The sequence below is a fragment of the Columba livia genome, chromosome W (assembly GCF_036013475.1).
Source record: "Columba livia isolate bColLiv1 breed racing homer chromosome W, bColLiv1.pat.W.v2, whole genome shotgun sequence".
Taxonomy (NCBI): domain Eukaryota; kingdom Metazoa; phylum Chordata; class Aves; order Columbiformes; family Columbidae; genus Columba; species Columba livia.
In genome coordinates this window covers 1874571-1898756 of record NC_088641.1, presented here as the reverse complement: position 1 = coordinate 1898756, position 24186 = coordinate 1874571, and the positions used below count along the sequence as shown (strand labels likewise).

Below are 24186 nucleotides of genomic sequence, written 5' to 3'. Positions count from 1 at the left end.
AAACCTTTAGTGGATTCACTGAGACTGTCTGGCAGATGAGTATATTTTTACTTTGCATATGAAGAAAAGTTGTCACATCTTCATTCAGTTTAAGTTTCATCAATTTTGTATTGTTTTCCTGCAAGCAATCCAATGTTTGAGTCAAAATAATCTTAACCAGCATTCCCTATATAATTGCAATGGTTTAATGAATCTATTCACACAGCAACAGGCAACTTTGTCTTTAAAAAAAGCAGATTTTATGCTATTTTTTTCCCCTCTCTGCCATTGATTTACCTGACACTACATCCCCCTCATTCATTAACAACAGTTGATAAGATCCCACCCTTAATTAGTTTCTAATTAGCTCACAATATTTCAGCACCTTCATTAAGTTAAGTCTTAAGTAAAAGCTTTGAGACCATTCATTTGTGTTTGTAAAGTGCTTTGTAATTTTTAAATAGAAATGTTTCCCACCTGTAGGGTATCGAAGTGTATTTTTCACGCTTCCGTTTTTGACCAAAAGTCACGATTTCTTCCAAAGTGTTTATTTCACATTTTTTGTATCCACAGCTGAATATTACAGTGACTATTACAAGCGTTTTCCTATAAACAGAAGTGTAGTTTACAGATTTGTTCCAAATGGAAAGATATTTTATAAGCAATATTTCATCTACAGTATCTCCTGTATATCATTTAACTCCGTTAAGAGCAGCTTTACCTTCTGCTTTTTAAGGTAATTAAGCTCCACATCCCCCCCGAAAATCCCTAAACAAACAGACATTGCGCTATAATAGCACATTTTTCTTATTTCAACATAATTCTAAAGCCTTTGTCCACTGGCTTTTATATTTTAAAGGAAATTATATATTCATTGGGGACTACGTGCTCTGGATTGTTTTAGGATCTATATTGTTTGAAATTCTGCTTTATTTTTATTATTATTTAAACTGTGGTGCATTGGGGGGGGGGGAAAGGGATAAAATAAAATTCAGAGCATTGCAAAAACATCTGTTTGCAAAAAGTCAGAAGAGGTAGGTCCAATAAATTAAACTATTGCAGAGGAGGTGATGGGAGAGGGCATAAATTATCATTATTGTATAGAAAGGCACTACTGTATATACCCAGTAGACGCAAATGCTTGGCGATGATGGTTTAGAGGTAGCGCTGGTACTATACAAGCAATATATTTTAGTCTATAATTAATTGGGTGATGATTAGAGGAAAATAACTTTTAAGTCTGGCCTTAGGCTGGGACTAAACCATTCGAAACACGGGATTTACCCACCAATAGGTTTCTTCACAGCACTCCATTTCTTTAAAAATGTGCTTCTTTTGGCTCGTAATATACATATATAGTACATACAGGACTCTTACAGTTTGTATATACATAGATTACATACACGATGTTGAAATCAAAACGCTCTGTATCTCAAAAGGCGGCTGCAGCGTGGTGGGATTTTGTGTGTTCTTAAGCGACGTCCCATTTTAATCCTCTGAGGAGGTTGGTTTGTTTTAATTAATACGTTAGATTAAAAATTGGAACAGGATTGGAATTGGTTGCAAGACAAAGAGTTCGTCTTGACTCCTCAATGGTTTAAACTACTACGTTGCAATTTTGGATTAAAGCATTTCATGGCTTCATTTGCTTTTCTTCTTCGTTTTTCTAAGCCCTGTATTTGCACGACTATTAAAATTTCAGATGGCTGTTGAACTAAATACAATTTTGCCATGGACTGCTAAGGCTGGGACTAACCCACCCAAGAGAAACAGCAGCAATTATTAAACCGGGTTGGTTTTGCACGTCTTATCTACGCGTGAGATTCGGAACCTCGACGGCCGCTGCATCAAAGCTTTTGACTTTTAAAAGCAGAGGAAAAGCCAAGAGCAGGGATTAGGATGATGCTCGTCTATCCTAGAAGCAGGAGGCCTAAAGTTGTCCCTTGTCTCAAGATTATTTCACCAGGACTAAACCTTTGTGAGTCACTTGATAACGGAATTAAGTCCAAGCTGGACGTACATAGGGGAGCAACCGGATTTTTCAAATCTCAGATTTGGGATAAATTCCACGTCGTGGCATCCAAGCCCAGCTTGATAAATACGTATCGCACCTTCTGCAATCTACTTTCTAACTCGCTATCGTGATAGTTCTTAGCAACAAGAGGCAGAACTGAATAGCCTGTTATTAATACAGACAAAACCACCTCAGTATTAGACAATTCACACGTCCCTCAAGGCAGCAAAAGTGTCTCAGATTTTGGGTTTAACTGCCATTTCTTCATCGACACCTGTGAAGATCAAAGTGAGTCGGCTCCCGCTCATCGTTCTTTTTTGTTAGTGGCTTTGGGGCTCTGAACTGTATCAACATAAAATCAAGAAGTAAAAAATAAATCTACATTTCAAGTATTATTATTCTGAGCTGCAAATTACCCCCCCAAAAGAATAAAGAATCACATAGAGATCAGTCTCTTTTTTTTACTGTACAGTTTAACATCCATTTATTACTGGGGATCGGTGGTTCTTTTAAACCTTAAAAGAGCTCCTTAAATTCCTTTTAGTGATTTTTGTGTCTTCGCTGGAGGTCTCTGGGTAAGGAAGGCTGAGCTTAACTCCATTTCCTTCAGACTTTCTGGAGAAATTCCAAGTTGAGCGAAGCGGGGATGTGAATGGAGTCCATGGTTATGGAGGAGGGGTTGAAGGGGAACAAAACCGGGAACATGTGCTTGAAGTCCAAGAGCAGCTGCGGAGGGTCGTTTCGCTCCTGCAAGTGCGTCTGCGAGGTGCAGAATAAGAAAAACGGATCAATCGTTGGCTTTTCTTTGCATTTGTCACCGTCAAAGGCTTGAGAAGGTACAAAAGGTTTGGTTTTCATTTCTTTATTTCTCCCTTAGTTGCCTTGTAGCTCAGCAATAATTCAATTTCTCACCGGCTCCCGCAGCCTCACTTCTGAGTCACGTTGCATGAGCTGAGCTGGGAACTTAATTGCTTATTGCACTTTGTAATTAACAGCCTCGTTATCCCTGCAGCTGTGTGTTGCAAGAGCGCAAAATCCCAGACAACACGCAAAATTACAAAACGCCTGAGTTATGCTAATGAAATCTGTATTAACTCGTTACTATCCCCCCCACTTTCAAGCCTCTAATTTACCTGGATGTCCCGTATGAAAGCTACAGTCACACGTTCTTCAAACTCGTTCACGGGAGTGTAGAGATTAAGTATCTTTACAATCTGTTGAGAACAAAACAGCGTTACAGAGAGTCAGAGGAGTCCAGAATTCAAAGCACCACTAATATTTTGTCTTGATACGACCAGAACAAGATTCCCTTGACCCTCTTGAGAAGCAGAAGTAGCACAAGAACCATCCTGATGTTCCTTTGTCTGCTGGACGGTGTGTGAAGCATCTACAGACCTGCCCAAATCACCTTTTGTGGCAATATTTGTAAATTGGGAATTAAATTGATCAAGGGATTTATCCAGGGACTTCAGGCAGCTGGCACATGGTGATGTGAGTGACCAGTACGGCTGATGTCACCTCTACAACAGTTCTGCTCCCCCACTACCGCCTGTCACCATGTTCAAGATGGAGAAAAGATCCCCAAGATTCACCAGAGATCAGTTCACACCTCTGGCTTCTCCCTCCTATGACATTATCAACTTAAGACCACACAATCCAGCGGCAAAGAACATGAGTTTAGATCCTCCTGGAACAGAGTCTCCAAGTTTAAGGTCAGATCCAGCCTAAAGGGGCCATTCTCAACCCCAAATCCCAGCACCCTGCAGGCTTAGCCATGTTAGACCTGGGAAGAGCAGCTGGGTTTAAAATCCCACGTGTCTGACTTATACCACGAAACCCTCAGCGCTGGGTTTAATCTTTGAACATGGAAATCTCCACCCCGCTCCCCACCTGCTGCGTGGTGAGCGACGTGCACAAGGAGCAAATGGCCTCGGCGTCTTCCGACGTTTTCTTTTTGAGCTGCAGCAGCTGCGCCGCTTGGATCAAGGGCTCCAAAGTCTGTGCCGCTCCGCTCTGCTGCAGGTTCTTCCCGTGCAGCCATTCCTCCAGCTGGCTGATGTTAAACCTGGGCGAGCGGCCAAGGTAAGATGTGAGATGAGGGAGAAGAGATAACATCACCTCAAAAATACTCTGCGAGACTCAGGGTGTGTTGCAGTGCTGGTATATGGAGGACAAGTGCGATGCGAGCGCCTGAGGGACCTGGGGGACTGAGAGGAGACACGGACACAAAGAAACGGCCTCAAGCTGCGCCAGGGGAGGTTGAGGTTGGATATGGGGAACAATTTCTTCCCCAAAGGGCTGTGGGGAATTGGAACAGGCTGCCCAGGGCAGTGCTGGAGTCACCATCCCTGGAGGGGTTGGAAATACAGAATCACGGAATGTCAGGGATTGGAAGGGACCTGGAAAGCTCATGCAGTGCAATCCCCCCATGGAGCAGGAACACCCAGATGAGGTTACACAGGAAGGTGTCCAGGCGGGTTGGAATGTCTGCACAGAAGGAGACTCCACAACCCCCTGGGCAGCCTGGGCCAGGCTCTGCCACCCTCACCAGGAACAAGTTCCTTCTCAAATTTAAGTGGAACCTTTTGTGTTCCAGTTTGTACCCATTGCCCCTTGTCCTGTCACTGGTTGTCACTGAGAAGAGCCTGGCTCCATCCTCCTGACACTCACCCTTTATATATCTGTAAACATGAATGAGTCCCCCCTCAGTGTCCTCTTGTCCAGCTCCAGAGCCCCAGCTCCCTCAGCCTTTCCTCACACGGGAGATGCTCCACTCCCTCCAGCATCTTGGTGGCTGCGCTGGACTCTCTGCAGCAGTTCCCTGTCCTGCTGGAACTGAGGGGCCACAGCTGGACACAAGATTCCAGGTGTGGTCTCCCCAGGGCAGAGCAGAGGGGCAGGAGAACCTCTCGGACCTACTGACCACCCCCTTCTAACCCACCCCAGGTACCATTGGCTTCCTGGCCACAAGGGCCAGTGCTGGCTCATGGTCACCCTGCTGTCCCCAGCACCCCCAGCTCCCTTTCCCCTACGCTGCTCTCTAATAGGTCATTCCCCAACTTACGCTGAACCTGGGGTTGTTCTGCCCAGATTCAAGACTCTACACTTGCCCTTGTTCTATTTCATTACATTTTCCCGCCCAACTCTCCAGCCTGTCCAGGTCTCTGATGGCAGCACAGCCTCTGGTGTGTCAACCAGTCCTTCCGGCTTCGTGTCATCAGCAAACAGAGATGAGGTTCTTAGTGATGTGGTTTAGTGTTGAGTTATGGGCTGGACTCAATCTTGAGGCTCTCTTCCTAGCAAAATGATTCTATATGTATCTTTTGATGCACGATTGCCGTACTCGTGACAAAAGACAACCAGAGCGAAGCTGAATATTCAGCAACTCAAAGCAAAATTTATACTCTGTGTTGTCTTCAAAATAAATGAGCCATGTAGCAGCTGAAAAGCACGAGGGTTGTGCATTTCTACAGCATTCAGAGCCATCCAAGTTTTGAAAGTCAATTAAAATGAAGCTTTTAAATGCTTAAATCACCTTAGAAAACATCTTCACAAAAAATGCTTTTGCCTGTTCCGCTCTGATGCTCAAGAAGAATATGCGAAGCATCCCAAACCTGATCCTACCTGAGCTGCATGCCCGTGCTCCACGAGCAAACGTCCTTCCTGAGCAGGAGATTATTCAGGGCGACCGCGTTGATCATGTAGAAGAGCTGCTTGAAAACCTGCTGCACGATCTCCGGGTCCAGACCCTGGTCGCTCATGACGCCGTGGAACGTGTTCAGCTGGCGAATTAGCGCGTCTAAGCTGTAGCTGTCACCGTCTTCCACGCTGGAGGAGCGATTCCTGTAGCCCATGGGTTTGACACCAGAAAGCCCCTGGATGCTTTCGTTTTCCAGCACCGCAGACACTGAAAAACGGGGATAAAATGAGCTAAAAACACCTTTATCCACCTGTTACTACACAGAAATCACAGAAAGTGGGAACGTCTCTGCTTTGAGTTGTAATCAACTCTCCTTCTATACCCACCACGGAGCCTGAAATTCTGCGCTTCAGGCGATTCATTGGCTCAAAGGACTGAGAGAAATGAAAAACAGATTAAAAGGAATCAAATTCTTTCAGCCTGATTGATAAAAGAACAGGACAACTTGGCACAAGGAGCAGGAGGTCCACGCAGCGATGGAATTGGGCAGGAACAACCCCAGGTTCCAGTGTAAGTTGGGGAATGACCTATTAGAGAGCAGCGTAGGGGAAAGGGACCTGTCCAGTGATAGGACAAGGGGTAATGGGTTCAAACTGGAACACAAAAGGTTCAGCTTAAATATGAGAAGAAACTCGTTCCTGGTGAGGGTGGCAGAGCCTGGCCCAGGCTGCCCAGGGGGTTGTGGAGTCTCCTTCTGTGCAGACATTCCAACCCGCCTGGACACCTTCCTGTGTAACCTCATCTGGGTGTTCCTGCTCCATGGGGGGATTGCACTGCATGAGCTTGCCAGGGCCCTTCAACCCCTGACATTCTGGGATTCTGTGAATTTGCACAACGACGTTCAGAGAGTAAAGAGTCCCAAGATAAAGTGGAATCCAGGCTGGGAGCTCGAGGAAAATACAGCAACTAGGAAACAGAAAAGCCTCATCATTAGCTTAGCAAAGCAAGGTCGCAGGCTCTTCCTTTTGGGGAAAAGTCACTGTACAAAGGTCTGAAAAACCCTCAGGATATATAATAAGAGTTAAAAACAAGCGTGAAGGTACCGATCATGGGTTGGAGGATGCCCTCGGCCACCTTGATGAGCTGCTGGTAGATCTGGATGGAGAGGTGGCTCAGCACCTGGCGATACTCGGTCAGGTCGAAGTTCTTCAGACAGTGCTCGTTCTGCTTCGGCGTGTTCTGCGTCATAAACCCCTGAACGCCGGGAGATTAAAACAGCCCGTTTTGTTATTCCACCCATTTATCGCCCGGTAAAATCACTATATTTTTTATTAATATTAAATATATATGCTATTATCCTATTTTCTTACCGCGTCTCCGCTGTACTGCTTCAAACAGTGCAGGAGGCGACACGTATTTGCCAGCCAGAACGACGTCATCTCAAAATCATCGCTGTGTTTCTGAAGGAGCAAAATTAAACCATCATTTTGAGGTTGAGATCAAGAAGATCCCTCTCCGTAGACGGGCAATATTAGCTATTTGTTCCCCGCAAATGTTATTTTTTAAATCTATAAAGCTAAGCACATTTTTGCTAAGATCAGGTTGGAAATTGGCTACGAAAGGCAAACTTTGACGTGGTTCGAACCACCTCACGCCAAGACAAAAGGCAACGGCCACGCACCTTCAGCACTTTCTTGACGCCGTTGATGGTGGAGGTGAGCAAGGAGTGGACTTTCTGGTCGTCATTGATATAATCCGCGTGTCGGATGCACATGTAGAGGATGTAGGCGGGAAGGCAGGGGACGGTCGCAGACACGGCCTGAGGCTTGAGATCTAAAACGTTTGGGTTGTTTTTTCAAAGAATCCTTTTAAAGTTCACCGACTTCCAGCAAAACGAGAGCTGGAGATGCACCCAAGCAAACCCCAAAGTCTTCTGGACGATGAGATTTTGGTTTTGCAACGTGGATCTTTGCAACGCGGACACAGAGCCAGAGGTGCAACCGGAACCGGGCAAAGCGCAAGAGCCCGCGCTTTGTGACATTGTCCCATTACGGATGCACAACTAGATCTTGACTGCGTAAAAACCTACTCAAGCAGCGCGCAAATACTCTTAGCAAAGCTCCCTGAAGCTTTCGGGAATATCTCCCGCAGGTTATAAACCCCCCACTCTGAATTCGTGACGCAGTAAATCACTTTTTCCCTCAAGATAATGAACGGCAGCTGCGAGAATTTGCGGCCTCCGAAGGTACGAAGCTCAGTGAGTTAAACCGCGGCCTCCTTTGTGCAGTTCCCATTATTTTTGCTGTTATATCTATATATTGAGATCTCAAGTTTACAAACTCCTGGGCAAGAGAAAAAGGCGCCAAACCCAGGAGCAGAGCGAGTTCCTCACCTGTTATGAGGTTTCGGATGAGAAGCGGCTCGTCTTCTTTATAATATTCCAACATGCCCTGAAAATCCTTCTCCTTCCTCTGGACGGCAACGTGCATGTTCCGCTCGTTCCGCCTCCTCTCGGCCGGCAGCGCAGCTTGGGACGCTGTGAAAAGAGCGTGAAAGGCGATCAAAAATGATTCACATCCTCCACGGGCCTTCGAGCGGACACCACGTCAAAGCATTAGATCTTAAATTTTCAATCATATCGGCTTCAAACTGAGAAAAACATCAAGAACCGTTGAGCCTCGCGCTTCCATCCAAATTTCATAAAATAGGATGGTTTTAAAGAGAGAACTCTGCAGATCTCTAAGGTGTAGAACCAGAAGCCCAATATCTACCAATAGTCAAGTCACCTTCAAAATCTTGGACCTTCTTCATGTAAATCTTGAGTTGCTTCTTGAGCTTCCTCTCGTTCTTCTCCAACTTCTCGAGCAATTCTTTGAGATCCTGCAAAACAGAAGACGTGTTGGGTTTAAGAAATAAAGAAATTAAACCCCAAAGCAACTCATTTGGGGTGAGTTTGAGGCTGGAGTCGCAGTCAATGCACCACTGCTACATGGTGTGAGCATTTTGGGAGAAGAAGAGACGTTATTTCTGGATTGCTCAGCAAAACCATGACCATTGTGGATGTCACACGCCTGATTCTTCTAGAAGTAACATACAGCAGGTAAACACTCACAACACATCACCCAAAGCGTTTTCCCCCAACTCAGGCTACATTTTCAATATATTCTCTTACCAGATTTTCATTGGTGAGCCGTGTAATTTCTTGCTGAAGTCCAAACTCCACCTGGGCCTCCGGCGAGAGCTGCAGGCTCTGCAGAAAAGCCTGTTGCTGTTTTTCCAACTCTTCTCTCATGGCGTCCACCTCGTTTTTCAGAGCTTCCACCTCCTCTTCGTGCTCTCGTCTCTGCTCCTGGAGCTGCGCTTCCAGCAACCTGAGAAAGGGATGGTACCGATGGGTCCGTGATTTTGGTACCGTGGCGGTCGCCGCCGTTTTGAGTTTAGATCCTTCAAAATCAACCAACTTGGGAGATGTTTCCCACAGAATCCCAGAATGTCAGGGGTTGAAGGGCCCTGGCAAGCTCATGCAGTGCAATCCCCCCATGGAGCAGGAACACCCAGATGAGGTTACACAGGAAGGTGTCCAGGCGGGTTGGAATGTCTGCACAGAAGGAGACTCCACAACCCCCTGGGCAGCCTGGGCCAGGCTCTGCCACCCTCACCAGGAACAAGTTCCTTCTCAAATTTAAGTGGAACCTTTTGTGTTCCAGTTTGTACCCATTGCCCCTTGTCCTGTCACTGGTTGTCACCAGAAGAGCCTGGCTCCATCCTCCTGACACTCCCCCTTTCCATATTGATCCCCATGAGAGGGTCTGAGACCCCTCAGTGTCCTCTTGTCCAGCTCCAGAGCCCCAGCTCCCTCAGCCTTTCCTCACACGGGAGATGCTCCACTCCCTTCAGCATCTTGGTGGCTGCGCTGGACTCTCTCCAGCAGTTCCCTGTCCTGCTGGAACTGAGGGGCCACAACTGGACACAAGATTCCAGGTGTGGTCTCCCCAGGGCAGAGCAGAGGGGCAGGAGAACCTCTCGGACCTACTGACCACCCCCTTCTAACCCACCCCAGGTACCATTGGCTTCCTGGCCACAAGGGCCCAGTGCTGGCTCATGGTCACCCTGCTGTCCCCAGCACCCCCAGCTCCCTTTCCCCTACGCTGCTCTCTAATAGCTCATTCCCCAACTTACACTGAACCTGGGGTTGTTCTGCCCAGATTCAAGACTCTACCCTTGCCCTTGTTCTATTTCATTACATTTTCCCGCCCAACTCTCCAGCCTGTCCAGGTCTCTGATGGCAGCACAGCCTCTGGCGTGTCACCACTCCTCCCAGCTTGGTGTCACCAGCAAACTTGCTGACAGTCACTCTATTCCCTCGGCCAAATCACTGATGAATATCTTGAACAATCCCGGCCCCAGCACTGCCCCTGAGGCACTGCACTAGATCCAGGCCTCAACTGGACTCTGCCCATTGACCACGACTCTCTGGCTTCTTCCCTTCAGCCAGGTCACACTCCACCTCACTCCCCGCTCATCCAGACCGCACTCCCTCAGTTCAGCGCTGAGGATGCTGTGGGACACTGTGTCAGATGCCTCACTCAAGTCAAGGTAGACCACGTCCACCACTCTGCCACCATCCATCCATCTTGTTATGTCCTCATAACAGTCCATGAGGTTGGTCAAGCACGACTTCCCCTTGGTGCAGCCATGCTGACTGCCCCTAATGACCCTCTTAGCACTGATATGCATTGAGACTCACAAATTTGAGTTCCTTTACTCTTCCCATAAGCAAAAAAGCAACACAGATCAACTTTTTCAAAAGCTCAACTTGATGGGGATTTGTTTCGCTCACCCCCTTTCAAACATCGCTGCTGACTTGTGAAAAGATTTGTTTCCTTGTATTCTGTGCCATACAAATACCAACAACATGATACACAACTGACAGAAGCCACCAAAAGCAGCTTTTCTCCCATTTTTTCACTAATATTTTGTCCTGTCACCCTGGGTTGAAACACAGCTCCGTCATCAGTGACTACGGCCAACATTAGCAATGCCTAATTAGAATCAAGACGGCTCGTTTGAAAATTAGAGGATCTTGATTCCTTTAGTTTGGTTGATCCCAAAGAGGACAAGAGGCCCCAAAGAGGACAAGAGGCCCCAAAGAGGACAAGAGGCCCCAAAGAGGACAAGAGGCCCCAAAGAGGACAAGAGGCCCCAAAGAGGACAAGAGGCCCCAAAGAGGACAAGAGGCCAACAGCAAAGGAAGAGAAAGAAACCAAAGTGGAAGAGGAAACGGTAGGAGAGAAAGAAAGAGAGTGTTTTGACCTGGCAACTTGCTTTAAACCTTGATAAGCCAAGCCGAGCTCTCCATCTTCATTGAGATACCCCCAGTCCTCAGTCTTGCTAGAAATAAAGGACAGAGAAAAGGAAACGAGAGGACAGAGAAAGACGAAAGGTCAGTTGCAGCAGAAGGGGAAAAGATGCAGAATCCTTATTAATTTTTTCTTAATTTAATTTATTAATTAATCAGCCAATCCAACCTCCTGGCAAGTTAGCATCATTCTAGAGATATTCCTATTTTTACCAAAAATCCGAGCTAATTAGATTAATTAATATGTGCCAAAAGAATTTCCTACAATAGCGGGTAGACCTCAAACAAGCCTAAAATGAGTCGAATGGACACGATTCACAAAACCTCATTTCTCCTTTATCCTAAATCTTCGCTACGCAAGGTCCAGCAAACAATCCAGAAGCTGATAACTCTCCCAGTTTCATTCATTTTAGTCCAGAGCCCAATTTTGCCTAAACCCTCCTGCTGCTGGAGAAAGAAGTTTAGGCCACGCTTACCGGTTTGTCTCGCACATCCCCTGATAAGCTTCGATCGCGTCCTCCTGGTCGATGTGCTTGTCGCTGTTGGGCCAGCTGGCGTTGCTGGTGATGTTCTCCTAAAGCCAACATGCAAAACGTAGTAAAATGACACCCTGCACATCTCCCTCTTGCTTTTTAGAATTCTTAAGACCCAAAAAGTCACGACCGGCCTCAACGTGAGTTTCCTCGGGGCTAAAGAGCTTCTGGGAATTCGCAGGCGTGAAGTTGGGAGATGGAAAGAGGATGCGGAGAACCTGGGAGATCAGGGGGAGCGCGGTTTGAAACACAAACCGCACCGAAACCTCCAGGAATGATAATGCGATGAATTAAAAAACCCAAGGGAAACTTTTCAATACAAATGCAACCAGCTCGAAAGAAAAAAGCCCTCGGCTGCGATGGGCCAGGCTGGAAAATATGTAAGAACATATTCCAGCTTCACCAGTGAGTAGAATCGGGTCCAAAAGATCTTTTTCCCCATCCTGTTTCTTTGCGGAATGATTCAGTCGTCACAAAAACATCACGGGGAACATCTTGGACGGCCACGCATCACGGGCTGTATCTTAACCCACCGTATAGAACCTCCTTGAAGCATCTTGACGCCCGAAGGCCGAAGCAGAGACGGCATCACTCGGGCACATTTTCAGCGCCGGAAAAGGCAAAGAAACCACATAACCCACTCAATTACCGTGTTTTTCCCCGTCTCTTTTTGCTGGGCCGCCTTCATAATCTGCGTCCTTAGGATGAGCACTTCTTCCTTCCGCACCTCCAGCTCTTCGTTGGCCGATTTCAGCTGGTTCAGCAAGAGGTTGTAACTCTCCTGGCCATCGTTGGCCGAGTTGTTGTGGGTTGCTCGCTCCGCGATAACCTTGCGCAGCTCATTTAATTCGTTTTTCAGCTTCTTGTTCTCCGACTCCAGCTCTTGCCTCTGGAAAACAAACGCAAAAGTGCCACCGTAGAAAAGCCAAACACAGAATCACAGAACGTTAGGGACTGGAAGGGACCTCAAAAGATCATTGAGTCCAATCCCCCCATGGAGCAGGAACACCCAGATGAGGTTACACAGGAAGGTGTCCAGGCGGGTTGGAATGTCTGCACAGAAGGAGACTCCACAACCCCCTGGGCAGCCTGGGCCAGGCTCTGCCACCCTCACCAGGAACAAGTTGCTTCTCAAATTTAAGTGGAATCTCCTGTGTTCCAGTTTGCACCCATTGTCCCTTGTCCTGTCACTGGTTGTCACCGAGAAGAGCCTGGCTCCATCCTCCTGACACTCCCCCTTTAGATATCTGTAAACATGAATGAGTCCCCCCTCAGTGTCCTCTTGTCCAGCTCCAGAGCCCCAGCTCCCTCAGCCTTTCCTCACACGGGAGATGCTCCACTCCCTTCAGCATCTTGGTGGCTGCGCTGGACTCTCTCCAGCAGTTCCCTGTCCTGCTGGAACTGAGGGGCCACAGCTGGACACAAGATTCCAGGTGTGGTCTCCCCAGGGCAGAGCAGAGGGGCAGGAGAACCTCTCGGACCTACTGACCACCCCCTTCTAACCCACCCCAGGTACCATTGGCTTCCTGGCCACAAGGGCCCAGTGCTGGCTCATGGTCACCCTGCTGTCCCCAGCACCCCCAGGTCCCTTTCCCCTACGCTGCTCTCTAATAGGTCATTCCCCAACTTACACTGAACCTGGGGTTGTTCTGCCCAGATTCAAGACTCTACACTTGCCCTTGTTCTATTTCATTCCCTCGGCCAAATCACTGATGAATATCTTGAACAATCCCGGCCCCAGCACTGCCCCTGAGGCACTGCACTAGATCCAGGCCTCAACTGGACTCTGCCCATTGACCACGACTCTCTGGCTTCTTCCCTTCAGCCAGGTCACACTCCACCTCACTCCCCGCTCATCCAGACCGCACTCCCTCAGTTCAGCGCTGAGGATGCTGTGGGACACTGTGTCAAATGCCTCACTCAAGTCAAGGTAGACCACGTTGGTTTCTTGTCCATCCCTTATTCCTTTGCAATTAAGAAATCACCGCAAACCCCACAATGTTTAATTCATCTTTAAATTCATTAGATGAGGTGGGAAGACGCTGATTTACAGGACTCGTTAGGTGAGTGACGGCTGTGCGACCTCTCACTATGGCTGCTCGAAAAGACCCTCAAGATCAAGTCCAACCATTAGCACCTTTTCACCCTTTGTTTCCTCTTATCTGTTTTTTTTTTGGAAATGTAATAATTCCAAAAATAGCTGGGGACAATTTATATAATTTACACAGTGTGTAGCCAGCACAGCTGTGGAAACCTCGTTTCCATAGGAAACGAGTGTTGATAATTATAAATCCTTCCAAATTAGCAATAGCAGGTTTTAGCACAGCGGAGGTGTGAGCGGAATAGATGAGCACGTGGACATCTTGCTGCAAAAACACCCTGGATTCCTTTCCGAATTTACCTTTGAATTATTTCTCTACTCCTTTCTCGGTGGATTTTATGGATTGATTTTCTATCTAGAGACATCTGGTGGGTTAATAGTTGGACTTGATGAACTTGAGCGTCTCTCCCAACCAAAATGATCCAATGATCACTCTACCAGAGCAGAACAGACATTGACCCAAAGAGAAACATCTGTGAGCGCGGCCCAGGTGCTGATGGATCAAATTATAGGAGGTTTGGGGTTATTTCCACCTTTTTTGGCTTTCGGATCCACGCCATAGGTGACGGCACCAAGCAGGAGGCTCCTCACTCACCTTCAGACTGTTGTATGCAGAATCCTCGTGGTCCGAAGCCACTTCAGGCTTCGTTTCGATGACCTGCGTGGATTCAAGAGATATTAATTCATATATAAAAGCAGCCGGGAAGTGGCGCACAGCACGAGACGGTCGGCCCCACCGTAATAATGGTTTTAATCGCCGTTAAACAGAGTTCCGGCAACACGTAGGATTGCTAGAATTGCTTAGAAGACATCGGGCAACCAAGGGAAGCCATGAAATATTAGGATGGATGAAAAGTCGGCTTTTACCTGGGATTTCTTGCTCTCTTGCTCCTTTTTCTCCAGTTGGTTTTGCAGCTTCTTCCTCTCCTGCTCGAGCTCCCTCACCCGTTTCTGGAGCTTTAGGAAAAGGGTCATGTCCATGGCTGCTTTGTCCATCCCGACCTCCTGGAGAGGGGAAAAAAATGAGAGAAATTCTACGATTCTATGAAAAAAATGGAGAAAAAGTCAAGTTTTATAACCCCCACAGCATCAGATGTTAATTGTTTTGAAACCTGGAATATTTTCCATTAGAAAGAGCCAATACCGATTCATTTGCTCTCAGTGCGGTTCAGAAATATTAAAGTGACGTAAAAAGATGCGCTGGGAGGAAAAATTGGATATTAGGAATAATTTCTTCCCCAAAGGGCTGTCGGGTATTGGAACGGTGGTGGAATCACCATCCCTGGAGGGGTTGAACATACACAGAGATGAGGTTTAGTGTTAACGGTTGGACTCTATGATCCTGAGGGTCTTTTCCAAGCGAAACGATCAATGATTGGATGAATTCTATGGTTCCCCGTGTGGTACCTCCACTTGCTGCACGACGTCCTCAGTGTCCCCGATCTCCGAGGTCGATATGGACGGATAATTGGAATCGGACTCCAAACTGCTCTGGTTGGACGGGTTTCTCCTGTGTCCCGGGGTTTGCTGCCAAGGAACGACGCGGATATACAAGATATTCAGTGTTTAAAGAAGGATTCCTCCCAAAGTATCATTTCTGAGAGCAAATATGTGTTTATACACTAAGGTTTATACAAAAGGTTCAATTGTCACCTTACACTTCACCTTCACTTCGTTACCTTCATCATTGTCATTTCATCCCGCAAGTTGTCGTATCTCTGTTCCAGCCTCGAATATTCTTTGACCAGGTTCTGATATCGAGATCTTTCTTCTTCCAGCTCTTTTTTCATCTGGATATTTTCCTCAACTGTATTTTGGGCAAATTCGTCTTTCAAATAAGGAAGAAGAAATTAAAAGACGTTACGATCTTCATCTCCAAAATTAACTTCTTGTAAAAACATGTAACAAGTACTAATTAATAAAATTAGCAGAGGCATTCCAATGCTGTAAGTATATAAATATATATATATTTACCTTCAGATTGACACCGAATCCTGCTGTTAAGCTCCTCTTTTTCCTGCTTCAGGAGCGCGTTTTCTTCTTCCAAGTCAGATATTCGCTATGAAAAAATGACAATCTGCTGATTGTTTCAAGTAACTTACATACTTAAGATGAATATAGTGAATACTAGAATTAATATTAAATAATTCCGGCTTTTTTAACTTGATATCATGAGATTAGAGTCATTTAAATGCTTCACGCTACTGCAGAACCTTTACTAGAGTGTGCAGCAGGGCCTTTGGAGTGTATACAGCAATTAACAGCAATTAATGGAAGATGTTGAGCAGCAAGTGCTCGTGGTGATTTCAGGCCTTATTTCATGTTCTACCGGAACCACTTGCTCGTGAGATTTGGTTTTGGGCCTCCCTGAATCTTGTAAGAATTATGGTATTTAGGATTTTCCTACTAAAAGGCCTGGTGAGGATTTAACGTGAGTAGTCAAGAATTCACAGCAGGAAACCAAACTCGTACCTCAGGTTATGGGAATGGGGGCAAAGCTTATTCAAAATGAACCTGAGCAGCAAAGAAATTCAAGATAAAAGGTCTGGTTTGGAAAAAGAAAGATTCATCCTGAAGTCTCTTTCTGCCACTAGACCAGTTTGTTGTGCAATGGTTGGAGTGCTGGATCAACTCAAGAGATCCAGAAAGCTCAAAAGTGTGACTTTTGACATGTGGTGACGGTTTTAAATTGAAAGACTGGAGATTTACATTAGAAATAAGGAAGAAATTGTTGGCCCTGAGGGTGTGAGAGCCTGGAACACGTTGCCCAGAGAGGTGGTAGATGAACCATCCCTGGAGCCATCCCAGGCCAGGCTGGACGGGGCTCTGAGCAACCTGAGCTGGTGGAGATGTCCCTGCTCATGGCAGGGGGGGCACTGGGGGAGCTTTGGGTCCCTCACCTCAGGGCTCAAAACGGCAGCACCAGCATCACCTCAGGGCTCAAAATGGCGGCACCAGAATCACCTCAGGGCTCAAAATGGCGGCACCAGAATCACCTCCGGGCTCAAAATGGCGGCCAGAGGGGTGGCGGGATCACCTCCCAAGAAAGGCCTTGAGGTGCTGGAGCGAGTGGAGAGAAGGGAACGGAGCTGGGGAAGGGGCTGGAGCACAAGTGTGATGGGAGCGGCTGAGGGACCTGGGGGGTTCAGCTGGAGAACAGGAGCTGAGGGGACACAGGGACACAAAGAAACGGCCTCAAGTTGCGCCAGGGGAGGTTGAGGTTGGATGTGGGGAACAATTTCTTCCCCCCCAAAGGGCTGTGGGGCATTGGAACAGGCTGCCCAGGGCAGTGCTGGAGTCACCATCCCTGGAGGGGTTGAAAATACACACAGATTAGGTTCTCAGGGACATGGGGCAGTGCCAGGGGTGGGTTAATGGTTGTACTCCATCTTGAGGGTCTTTTCCAACCAAAATGATCCTACGATTGCAAAAAGCACCTACAAAACACGAGCTACGACAAATCCACACCTTCCTCAGCAAACCCTTCTCCTTGGCGTAGGTGTCCTCCACCACCTTCCTCTCCCCGTGGGCTTTTTGGAGCTCCAGCCGCAGCTGCTCCATCTCCCCCTGGAGGCTCGCGAGCTGGTTGTCGTCACCACGCTGGTTCCGCTCATATTGCACCAGCTCCTTCTTCAGTTTTTCCACCTCGGACGAGTGTGTTGACGTGAGCAGGGAGAGCTGCTCGCTCAGAAGTTTGTATTCCTTGTTCTGCAGCCCCAAAAGAGAAGAAAATATATCAATAAGTGCAAAAAGCGTCAAAATCCTCAAGCAGGGTGGCTAACAAACTTCCGATAATGAGCAGATGAGCGTCCTGATAACCTGCAAATTAAACCTTTGGCTGTTTCTGTGCAAAAAAACCCTCCCCTGATTTAGAAACTGAATTAATAGGCCGCGTTACGGGTGCTGGAGCAAATACCAGGTTTGAATGTTTTCAGAGAAGGATCTTTTCTCCCTCAGGGGCACAGGGAGTATTTGCATCTCTATTCATGCGTGAGCTGAAGCAGCAGAAATAGAAACATTTTCTTCCACAGCGAGGCAAAAAATGATCCGAGCGCCGCTCTCCGGCTCACCTGCCATTTATTTTTTCCTTCCCAAGTTAATTGGCATTGTTAAAAGGTCACGTTTATAGATCGGGTCGTACTCAGCGTTTATACTCATCCCTCAAATCCTTGGAAGCAACACGGAGGTAACTTGTAGGTGGGAAAACCCTCCTACATCTAATGATTATTCTGTAGCTCGTTAGTGAGAAAGATCTTCATACACCGAGGTGGAGACCCAAGACCCAAGATGATCTGCACTTCCATGGTGCTGTTGCGCCCGTACGAGTGTTTGGTCACCAGCAGAAGGTTGATCTTGCCATGATGTTTGGAAGGATGTGACGGTGGTGGCACATCCTTCCCAGGAAGGACAAGAGAAAAGAGGCAAAGCAGAACCACACCAAGTTGGAGACCCTAGGTGCAAATGCATCTATCATGGTGATGATCAACCCTTACAAGTGTCTGGCTAACAGGAGAAGGCTCCCACCACCACGACATCCTTCCAAACAGCATGAGAAGATCAAATCCTTCCCATGAAGGACAAGAGAAAAGAGGCAAAGTGGAAACACATAAAGGTGGAGCCCCAAGATCCAAGTGCATCTACCATGGTGATGACCCACCCTTACAAGTGTTTGGCCACCAGCAGAAGGCTTCCACCACCATGACATCCTTCTAAATGTCATGAGAAGATTAAATCCTTCCCCAAAAGGACAACGGAAGAGAGGCAAAGCAGGAGCAGAACCACACCAAGCTGGAGCCCCAAGATCTACATGCATCTACCATGGTGGTGTCCCACCCTTACAAGTGTTTGGCCAACAGGAGAAGGTTGCCACCACCACGATATCCTCCCAAACATCATGAGATCAAATCCTTCCAAGGAAGGACAAAAGATAAGAGGCAAAGCAGAAACACACAAAGGTGGAACCTCAAGATCCAAGTGCATCTACCATGGTTGTGTCAAACCCTTACAAGTGCTTGGACAGCAGTAGAAGGCTCCCCCAACCACAATATCCTTCCAAACATCATGAGATCAAATCCTTCCAAGGAAGGACAAGAGAAAAGAGGCAACACAGAAACACATGAAGGTGGAGCCCCAAGATCCAAGTGGATCTACCATGGTGATGACCCACCCTTACGAGTGTTTGGCCACCAGCAGAAGGCTTCCACCACCATGACATCCTTCTAAACGTCATGAGAAGATCAAATCCTTCCCAGAAAGGACAATGGAAGAGAGGCAAAGCAGAAGAAAGCAACACCAAGGTGGAGCCCCAAGATCTACATGCATCTACCATGGTGGTGTCCCACCCTTACAAGTGTTTGGCCACCCTTAGATGGTTGCCACCACCACGACATCCTTCCAAACATCATGAGATCAAATCCTTCCCAGAAAGGGCAACAGAAGAAAGACAAAGCAGAAGGAGGACCCCAACTTGTCCCAGCGCAAGACATACCTGCTCATCGATCTTCCTTTGAAGCTGGACCACCTTGTTCTCCATCCCGATGTTGAGTTTCTTCAGGTGTTGCGCTGAGCGGGCCTCGATCTTCAGCGCCTTCAGCTCCTGCCTGGCCTTCATGCGCCGGTAGTAGCACTGCAGAACGATGGTGGCGCCTCTGACCCGGCGGAAGCGAGTCCGGGCCAACCAGCCACGGGCGTACTTCTGGAGGATCGTGGCTTTGTGTTCCGCCAGGATCTATTACAAATAAAACGGGCAGAAATGCGACAATTAAGGGAGAAATTCACCTGCAAAGGGAGCGGTACCCCGGTTTTATTGCAACGTTGCGTCAACACTTCTAAAAGTGTCTTCAAGAGGTCTTCTCCAAGTAGGAGAGTCCTGGTAGGTGATGGATGGAGATGGAGGTTGGTATTTTACATCCTTTTATAGTTTGGAAGAGGCGCCTCAAACCCCATTCCTGGCTGGTGAGGACTCGATGGGGACATTTGTGCTCAAGTGGGACTTTATGGACCCCCTCAAAATAGAACAAAGATCCACAAGATCCATCGGTAGCAAAATAAAACAGCCGTTAACACCAACACTTAGTAATAAACTTGCTGCCCCTTCAGCTTCTCACCAGAACAGGTTTTTACATGAATTTTTTAGTGTGTTCTGCCCCCTCAACGTGATAAATTATAAGGCAGATAAATGACAGATTACAAGACGCTTTGCTGTTATTATTTTGGGATGGAAAAGGCACCGTATCAGCTTCTCTTCCAAATCTCTTCTTTCGCCCTCGGGTTTTCTTTGCACTCGCAAATTTTAGTTGGGAATAAAGGGGTTGTGTGAAGTTGGGATGCAGTTGGATCCCTGAGCTCTAGTGGGTCACCACGTAACTTCGATTGCCCTCAGGACGGGCTCATCGTGCCTCTGACTTCTTTAATTACCCCATGACCATCCAATTAAGCATAAATTTAGGTGACTACTAAAGTAAGGCCGGACCTGAAGAGCAGACAGAAGATTCCCCAAAGCTGTTCTTGCTTTTTCGAGCACTCACCGTATCACCTACTGTCACAAACCTTTATTTCATTGCTTTCAGCTCTTGGTTTAGCACAGAAAGAACTAATTAAGGATGGATTTATAGCGATAAATGACTCGACACCTTCTACAACAAACCCTACGGGTCTTCCCACCTGTAGCACGGCTCAATAAATCACTTTGCCAATCTTTTTGCAGAGTCTGGGTTAGATCAAGCGACATTTCCAGCTTACCACGATGCCTTACGGCATCTGAATGACTCATTTCATTGAGCTGCCCCTGCCAAGATCATTTTTGCTCGCACGGCTTTAAATGGCAACATCTCCCCATCACCGCGTGCTCTCCGGAAACACCAGTCGGCTTCGGCAAACGTCAAAATGGCCACGATAAAGACATTTCCATGCTCTTTTTACGCCAAGACACCCCGTGGAGACGTACCCTGCGATAAATCCTCCTGACAAACATGCCCCGAGCGAAGGCCTGGATGGTGACGGTTGCGTTGCGGACGCTTCGGAAAGCTCGGAGGACGCGCAGCATTCGGAACTGCTTCTGGAAGACGACGGCCGCTCTCGTCCTCCTCAGGTGCTCGGCAAGTCTAAAAAGCACAGGAAAAAAGGTTAAAAAACCCCTAAAATCATCATCTTTTTTTAAAAAAAATCGTATTAAGTTTAAAACTGGACAGAGAGAAAAACCTTTTGTCCAAAAGTAGCTTGATGGTACTGAAGAAAGACCATCCCAGCAGTACGGCTAAGAAAAGCGCAGCCGGTAGCATGACTTCGTTAGAATAACGAGAACACGTACGCAACACTTTGTTATTCCTAAACGGCATTAAAAACAAATCTTTTCCAGCTTTTCCCCTTGGTTTGAACTCTTCGCTTTACATACTGGAGCCAATCAACGTCCCGCGTTGGCTCCGTCACTTCCCCAACTATAAAAAGCCAACGGGGTATCGACCGACTCGGTGACAACGGCGGCAAATGGATTTGTTGTTTAAACCGGCGTGCGCTGGTTTGGCAACGCTCGCGGTTCACGGTGAAGAAACGAGGGATGCGGGCAACTCGGTGCCACGTCGCTCCCGCTCTCCGACTGACGTCGTGTTCACTTTGCTGTTCCGCAGGTTAATGAACGCCTGTAAAAGCTCCATTTAATTGGATAACGAGCTTGTTTTGCTGCATTTATGATCCGTTTATTGCTCTCAGCATGAGGTATTATATAGATATTTGATCCACTTCTTTATTATGTGAAAAGCGTATCAAAAGCCATATTGGATTGGCTTATATATTCTCTTCGTCAAGGCCAATGATTTCTCATTAGGACCCATTGAGCCAGAGCTTATTAAAGAGGACAAGGGATGGTCCGTTCCCAAAAAAAGGAGGAGAAATCAGTTATTCAGACAACACCCATCCCCCAAAAAGAGGCGAACTGCATACAGAGAGTTAAACTTCACGCTCTATTATTCTGTACCGTAAATAGCGCCGTTGCCGGTCGTGTGGAGTGATTTTTCTCATTACAAAGGATACAGTAAATCAATGTTGAGAGCTCCCCTTGGATACCACGGAGTCACAAACCTGCGCTCTGCAGAAAAGGAGCGCGTAGCGACTTGCAAAGCCGATCCAAGCGCCTTTTGCCAGTAAAACAGCAGTTATGTGAAGCATTTTCACCTAAATTTATATATACTTCAGGCATCTGATTGCAGCCTAACTGCCTACGCTCTAACCCTGAACCTAAGAATTAAACCCATGTAGATATAAAATCAGTTTGAGACAAAGAACTTTGTTCTCTTGCTCCCGAATAAAAGGCTGGGGAGAGGGGCTGGGAAATAAGTCTTGACTTTAGCACCATAGTGCACAAAACAGGTCTTGTTGCTATGAAACCCCCGAGTTTAGGCAGAGATGAGGTTCTTAGGTTTAGAGCTGGACTTGGCAGCATTGAGCCAAGTCCAAGAATGGTTGGACTTGACCTCCAAGGTCTTTTCCTGGACTCGCTGACCTCCAAGGTCTTTTCCAACCAAAATGATCTTACAACGTGAAGTTGAAGGCCTACGAGACGGAACAGACGGAGAACAGGACCCACCTCCGCGCCCGGTGCCCACGCGCGTAGCGTTGGATGACGACGGCGGCTCGGCGCAGCCTTTTGTACTTGAGCCTCTGCAGCCAACCCCGAACCGTCTTCTGAATCATGATTGTGGCAGCTCTGAACTTATCTGCCCGCAGTTTCTCCAGATATGCCACTTGGCCTGCACGGAAAAAGATCTTGGTACGTCCAAACTGGAACTTGTCTGGATCCTTTTCAAAAGCATAAAGGAAACTACATTTAATTCAGGCGAACATAATTTTGGTTTGTTTCAGTCTATGCTGCTCAGTAGCTACAGATCAAAACCCCGCTTTGGGTCAAGTTTATCAGCTCATGTTAATTGCATGATGATAATATTATTAGACTACCATACTATACCACACCACAAACGGCTCTGCAGCCGAGACAAACGCTCAGTACTTAAAGAGTAAAAAACCCAATTGAGTAAATAACCCAATTCCTCAAAATCCTACAAGGAAAACAAGGATCGAAAATTAAAGCCTGGCTTAAGATGATGTGCAAGTTCTGGGCTCTGCAATAGCCAGGAAGAAACATTTGCGTGCACGCTGTGTAACTTAAAAATAACGCACACAAGTCTACGGTTTTGGTAAGAGGTGCGACAATGCTTATTTGCTTATACATGAGGGGAAAATTCTACATATTAGTGGCCATTAAAAGTCTCCCATACGTCACGATACGGAAATTATCGTGTTATTCTCATTTGTGCAATGAGATATTTAATGATGGTGTGAAAGAATTGACTTTGATTAAGGTTCATGGTGTTGTACACAGCACGCAAAGCTTGACCTCTCAAATACACTCCAACCACAACCCAGGAGGGGTTGGGGGGATGAGTTTTTAGGATATAACCCATTTTTCACGTATAATCAGTGATAAAAACCCCTCGACTTGTCCAGTATTAAAACAGCACGTTGAGCAATCGAGAGATTCCGCATCACGTTTGTTCTCGTTATCTCATTTGGGAAATAAACTCTAATAAGCTTCTGAACGAGCAGCGGGCGAAGTAGCAATTTGATTTGTATCAAAGCCACGAGCTTTCGCGCTTTCAAAAACCGTCGCCAAAGGTTTGGTCCCGGCTCACCTGAATGAGATCTTCCAACAGGGTCTGGCAGATCTGCTTCTTGTCATTCTTCGAGAGGTCTCTCTTCTTCATCAGAACGCGATACCTATTGAAAAAGTCGTGGTAGGACCACCTGAAAGTGAAGCATACAGAGGATTAACCTGCGCGCTGGGTGGTATTTCTTTAAAATAAAGCATTTGGAGTCATCGATGAGGTGGGTATATCAGCAATATAACACTTATTTCAAAACGCGCAAGTTTTGCATCGCTTCAAATAATAGTGAATTTTAATCCCTATCTACACAAGTTTGTCGTGGGGCTGGACAGCCAATGCTACTCCCACCCTTAAATGACCAAAAATATCAGATTATCACTAATAAAAAATAAGATACGTGCTATGCGGAGCTTGCTCTGGAGTGAGGTACAGCACTGCAGACTGGCTGAAGGGAAGAAGCCAGAGAGTCGTGGTCAATGGGCAGAGTCCAGTTGAGGCCTGGATCTAGTGCAGTGCCTCAGGGGCAGTGCTGGGGCCGGGATTGTTCAAGATATTCATCAGTGATTTGGCCGAGGGAATAGAGTGACTGTCAGCAAGTTTGCTGGTGACACCAAGCTGGGAGGAGTGGTGACACGCCAGAGGCTGTGCTGCCATCAGAGACCTGGACAGGCTGGAGAGTTGGGCGGGAAAATGTAATGAAATAGAACAAGGGCAAGTGTAGAGTCTTGAATCTGGGCAGAACAACCCCAGGTTCAGTGTAAGTTGGGGAATGACCTATTAGAGAGCAGCGTAGGGGAAAGGGACCTGGGGGTGCTGGGGACAGCAGGGTGACCATGAGCCAGCACTGGGCCCTTGTGGCCAGGAAGCCAATGGTACCTGGGGTGGGTTAGAAGGGGGTGGTCAG

At 47.0% G+C, this 24186-nt stretch overlaps 1 protein-coding gene across 2 annotated transcripts in view; it reads right to left on the bottom strand.

Annotated features, from left to right (window-relative positions):
* Positions 1 to 505: 505 nt before the first annotated feature.
* Positions 506 to 24186, bottom strand: part of LOC102091390 (unconventional myosin-Vb) — a 60510-nt gene continuing 36829 nt past the window's right edge. Inside the window, exons 16-38 of one of the 2 annotated variants that reach the window (XM_065044646.1) lie at positions 23310 to 23421; positions 22208 to 22419; positions 20573 to 20729; positions 19115 to 19354; positions 17095 to 17334; positions 15601 to 15685; positions 15306 to 15454; positions 15034 to 15153; positions 14494 to 14631; positions 14222 to 14284; positions 12175 to 12414; positions 11469 to 11566; positions 10947 to 11024; positions 8806 to 9004; positions 8420 to 8513; positions 8026 to 8169; positions 7315 to 7466; positions 7004 to 7093; positions 6737 to 6887; positions 5618 to 5900; positions 3884 to 4058; positions 3127 to 3207; positions 506 to 2752 (exon numbers count right to left, since the gene is read on the bottom strand). In XM_065044646.1, the coding sequence (XP_064900718.1) occupies positions 2600 to 2752; positions 3127 to 3207; positions 3884 to 4058; positions 5618 to 5900; positions 6737 to 6887; positions 7004 to 7093; positions 7315 to 7466; positions 8026 to 8169; positions 8420 to 8513; positions 8806 to 9004; positions 10947 to 11024; positions 11469 to 11566; positions 12175 to 12414; positions 14222 to 14284; positions 14494 to 14631; positions 15034 to 15153; positions 15306 to 15454; positions 15601 to 15685; positions 17095 to 17334; positions 19115 to 19354; positions 20573 to 20729; positions 22208 to 22419; positions 23310 to 23421 (3454 nt within the window). In that variant the 3' untranslated portion in view covers positions 506 to 2599. The remainder of the gene's footprint in view (positions 2753 to 3126; positions 3208 to 3883; positions 4059 to 5617; positions 5901 to 6736; positions 6888 to 7003; positions 7094 to 7314; positions 7467 to 8025; positions 8170 to 8419; positions 8514 to 8805; positions 9005 to 10946; positions 11025 to 11468; positions 11567 to 12174; positions 12415 to 14221; positions 14285 to 14493; positions 14632 to 15033; positions 15154 to 15305; positions 15455 to 15600; positions 15686 to 17094; positions 17335 to 19114; positions 19355 to 20572; positions 20730 to 22207; positions 22420 to 23309; positions 23422 to 24186) is intronic. The other variant, XM_065044647.1, reaches the window with a different exon arrangement.